Source organism: Rhincodon typus, chromosome 45 (genome assembly GCF_021869965.1).
Source record: "Rhincodon typus isolate 14 chromosome 45, sRhiTyp1.1, whole genome shotgun sequence".
Lineage (NCBI taxonomy): Eukaryota > Metazoa > Chordata > Chondrichthyes > Orectolobiformes > Rhincodontidae > Rhincodon > Rhincodon typus.
The window spans coordinates 1,654,971-1,660,122 of NC_063376.1; the positions used below are offsets into that span (position 1 = coordinate 1,654,971).

Here is a 5,152-nt window from a genome sequence, read left to right on the forward strand (position 1 = left end):
GTATTTTGTTTGATTTTCTTCGAATCACAGCCCAGGAAGAGGCCAGCTCTTTGCAACAGCAGTTCGGCTCATGCCACTCTCCTGTGAACCTGCTTCTTTTTCTCTGTTCAGATAAAGGTTCAATTTCCTTTGAAGGTCTGTTTTGATCCAGCTCCCAGTACAGGTGATGAAGGGAAAAGAAAATCCCTAAAAGTCCCCTCCAGATTCTTTGGGCAACCAATTCCAACAGTTTGAAGCCCATTGCTTCAAATCAGTAAACCAAGTGAAGTGAGTCAAGAATGATATGAACCATCTGTGTCTGAGGACTAGACCAGCTGCCAAGCCCAATTCTCGAAATCATGCTCTTGGCTCACCCTCTTGATACCTCACCCGCCTGCTCAAAGATCTGCCACTGTCTACCATTGTCTGTTACAATGAAGGCTATTCTATTTCATTAACTCGCTTACCCTCCAATACCTCATCCACCCTCTCATGCTTTCACCCAACCTCACCCACCCTCTGATACCTCATTCACCTGACATATCACCTATCCTCTGATAGCAGAACCAGCCTCTGATATCTCATACTGAACATTAACTCTCATCCTCTGTTACCTCACTAACCCTCCAATATCTCACTGACCCTTCTGGTACCTCACCCAGTTGACCCTCTCCCTTGAACAGGTTTCCTGGGCCACATGTCCAAAACTTACTCAAAGAAGGTCATCCCAAAATTGGGAACATTTGCTACCTGAAAGTTCCTCTCCAAATCACAAACCATCCTGATTTGGAATTATATAGTCATTCATAGAGTCATACAGCACAGATACACATCCTTCGGTCCAACTCATATATGCCGACCACTGGAGGAACACCTCCATGAAAGGGAGTCATGGAGTCATATAGTGCAGGAACAGACTCTTTGGTCCAGCATGTACATACTGACCAAGTTTACCAAACTAAACTAGTTCAATTTGCCTGTGTTTGGCCCAAATCCCTCTAAACCTTCCCTATTCATGTACCTGTCCAATGTTTTTCAAATGTCGTCACTGTACCTGCATCTACCATTCCCTCTGGCAGTACGTTCCACATATGAACCACCTTCTGTTGGAAAAGGTTGCCCCTCAAGTCCCTTTTAAATCTTTCTCCTCTCACCTTAAAATTATGCCATCTAATTTTTAACTCACCTACCCTGAGGAAAATATCTTTGCTGTTCACCTTATCTATGCCCCTCATGATGTTATAAACCTTTATAGGGTCACCCTTCAACCTCCAACATCCTAGTAAAATAGTTCCAGCTTATCCAGCCTTTTCTTATAACTCAAACCCTCCCAGTAACATCCTTGTAAATCTTTCCTGCAACCTCTCCAATTTAATAATATCCCTCCTATCTCAGGGTGAGCAGAACTGTACATGATACTCCAAAAGTGGCCTCACCAATGTCCTGTACAACTGCAACATGACTTCCCAACCCCGATATTCACCTGTTGAGCAATGAAGGCAAGCGTGTCATTCCTTTGTTCTCTCTTCACTACAGCAGCCTGGGTGTACCTGCACCAAAAGGACTGCAGTAGTTTACAATGGCAGTTCACTACCACCTTCTGCCTTACAGTTGGAAGAAAGGAAAGGGGGTTCACAATTGAATGAAGGGTTGAGGAATTGATCCATCAAAATTCTGAACCCTTTATTTTTCATTTGTTCATTCACTAGTGTTGGAAGTGATTTGTACACTATCCCTAACTCTAACCTTACTGTGGTTATTCTTTAACCAGCCTAATTTTTTCACCACTTGTTGTTCGCTAACTCTGCTGCTCCCAGGGATTGTATCCTCTCATCTGTCGACCAAAATTCTTGTGCTGACAATTTCTGTCTGTTCGCCATTCCTCCCCTCACAACCTCCCTTCCTACAATCGGTAAGTTGTTACAACAGGTTAACTGGAATTGCTGGCTTAATAAGATTCTTTAATAATTGCAAACACTTTAAATAGTACAGGTATTAAGGGTGTAACCTTGTTTAGAGCAAGAAATCGGATAGTTTTTCAGTCATAGTCCTTCCAGTGTCTCAGGTAATGACAGCGGCTCTTCTTAATCTCCAAGGACATTTAGCAATTAACCACGTAAGCCGTTAATCAGTGCGTGGCGTTTTTTCACCTTGAGCCGAAAATTTGGGGTTCAAGCTTCATTCTACCGACTTGAGCATTTAGTCCTGAAGAAATACTGCACTGTCTTTCGAATGAGGGGGATAAATTACAACCCTGTCTGCCTCTCAAATCAGTCATGAAAAATAGGGCATGGTTCAATTTGCAGAACAGCAGCCGAATTATCCACCCCCTAGTGTCCTGGTCCATATTTATTCCTCAAACAACGTTACTAAAAACAGATGGCATGCTCTTTAATCGTATTTATAAGAGTCTGCTGTGCACAAATTAGCTACTACATTTCCAATATTGCAGCGGTGACAACTCTTCAAAAAAAGTATTTCATCGAGTTTAAACCACCTTGGAGATGTTCCAAGATTTCAAAAGTCTTTTGAGCACTACAAGTCTTATTCACAAAACATAGAAAAGCTGCTTAGTAACCTTGCCTTCTGTACAAAACAAAATTGCCAAACAGGATTGAAAATGTAAAATGGTGGCAATTCAGAGTAGGCCAGTTCACATCTGAGAGGGAAAAGATTAATCCCTCTTAGCTTGTGTAACTGAGCATATCTGTCAAATCTTCATTCCAATGCTGGGGGAAGGGGACTTGGGAGAAATTGTTTCAAATCTTAAATTAAGAAGTCTGAAGAGCATGGGACAGGGCTGTGGCAAAATGAAACAAAATGTAGAAAAAATCTGGAAAATGTATATGGCAGAACACTAATCATGTGGATTTCTTTTTATTCACTTATGGGATGTGGGCATCTCTAATGAGGCCAGCATTTATTGTCCATCCCTAATCGCCCAGAGGACAGTTAAGAATCAAGCACATTGCTGTGGACCTGGAGTCACATATAGGCCAGACAAAGGCACTTTCCTTCCCTGAAGGACATGAGGAAATCAGATGAGATTTTCCAACAATGGATTCATGGTCATCATTAAACTCTTAATTCTAGATTTTTTAAATTATTAAATTCAAATTCCACCATGGTGGGATTCAAACCCAGGTCACCTGAACATTAGCTGAGTCTCTGGATTAACAGTCCAGCGAATAATACTAGGCCATCACCTCCCAATTGTGGGAACAGGTGAAGGCTGAGAGAAAGCATCAAGGGGAAGTCAGAATTTCAACACATAGAAGGGAAGAGAGAGAGTGCATAGAACACTGAAGTATTTCTCATCCTAACAGAAGCAAACTCACTTTGAGACCCCTCTCTGACCTCAGCCCCCTGACCACCAGATTCACGCTCAGAGACCTCTCCTAAAAGCAGGCCTCCATACCAGAATCATTTCAATTCAACAAGAAATGCCCTGCAGAAGTGCAGCTATGACTCACATTAAACCCTGTCTCTTACTTCAACTGCAGCACAGGGTCAAAAGGCATCAGAAATAATTGCCCTTCCAGCTCTGGAATGTCATCTGCTGGGAGTGTATTCAGAAATCTGGTGGTAGGTTAATCTGAGATCAGATGTCGACTATGTAACTGCAGGGGTGGATCGTGGCAGTGTTAAATATTATCCTCAATCAACATCATCACACACAAACGCTTTTCAGTCAAGCTAGCTTGACCATGATCAGATGCAGGAACACAGGCTGATTTATTTCCTCATCTCCAGCCCAGGTCAATTCAGGATCATTTTAACTACACCTGTAGTTAATTAAGTAAAGATTTGGGATGGGGGCCCACAATCCATTATCACAACCCATTAGCCTCACACATCAGCACAGAAAGTGCACCCAACCCAGAAACTATCTGGACATGTTTGAAGCCTATAAGAGGAAAATATTAAGACATTTTTGCTGGTCAGCGTTTGATGGCCAAGGGTCAGGGAGGGGATTGGGTCTCCCCGCTGATCTATTCAGTATTGTGTTGTCTCCACAGGTCCCATCATAGCCTGCAATGGCCAAGCCAGTCATCAGTGAATCTCCAGATGGGGGTTGGGGGTGGATGATCGTTTTGGCTGGCTTCTTGAATAATTGTCTGTTGGTTGGTGTCACACGATCCTTTGGAGTATTCTTCGTTCATTTCACCCAATACTTCCAGGAGTCATCTAGTCGTGTCTCGTGGATTACTTCCATCGCCATGGCAACACAACAATTTGCAAGTTAGTCTTGGTTCCTCTTTTCTTGCTCTTCAAATTTACATCCTTTTAAAAGAACATCTCTCCTCAAAGGACCTCGTGAGGTCAAGTAGCCCAATTACTGTTTTCTGGAGGAATAGTCATGAATTGAAGGAGGCTATTTAGCTTCACAAATCTATTCTAACGTTAAATTAGATCATGGCTGAAATGGTTCTTAAATGTATTTACCCAACTTAGTTCCTTATGCTTTAATGCCTTTACTCAACAAAAATAAATTATTAATCTCAGTTTCGACATTTTCAATTGACCTCAACAGATTTTTGAGGGGAAATTAGTCATTATGTGAAAAAGTGCTTCTTGACATCATCCCTGAGCAGCCTGACTTTGATTTAAGGCTCCACTTACTTGTCCAGGACTATTACCACCAGTCAAAATAATTCCTATCAATCCAATCAAACCTTTCAATCAACTTACCACAATTGGATCATCCTTAAATTTCTACAGTCAAGGCAACACTATGCCACAAAGTCCTCATAATTCAATCCTTTTAGCCCAATATTATTGTGGTGATTCTGCACTGCATCCCCTCTTCAAGAGTAAAGAAGTGATGCGCAGAACTGAATGCAGTGCTCCAGAGGAGGGGAAGCACTGGCGTAATAGTGATAAAGAGCCCCAGGTCAATGCTCACCATGGCAAACTATCCAAGGTGAATTCAATAAAATCTGGAATTTATAAAAAGTGTCATGGTGAGCGTGTATTGTTGATAGTCGTAAAAATCCATCTAATTCACTAATGTTCTTTAAGTAAATCTGCTATTCTTACACAGTCTAGCCTGCATATGAGACAACAAGGTGTAGAGCTGGATGAACACAGCAGGCCAAGCAGCGTCAGAGGAGCAGGAAAGCTGACGTTTCGGGCCGAGACCCTTCTTCAGAAATGGGGGAGGGGAAGGGGG

General features: G+C 42.2%; 1 protein-coding gene across 1 annotated transcript in view; it reads left to right on the forward strand.

Annotated features, from left to right (window-relative positions):
• The first annotated feature begins 1,783 nt into the window (after nt 1-1,783).
• LOC109922447 (monocarboxylate transporter 13-like) overlaps nt 1,784-5,152 on the forward strand; it is a 13,510-nt gene continuing 10,141 nt past the window's right edge. The window contains exons 1-2 of the mRNA XM_020522498.2: nt 1,784-1,891; nt 3,999-4,221. Coding sequence (XP_020378087.1) covers nt 4,017-4,221 — 205 coding nt within the window. The 5' untranslated portion in view covers nt 1,784-1,891; nt 3,999-4,016. The remainder of the gene's footprint in view (nt 1,892-3,998; nt 4,222-5,152) is intronic.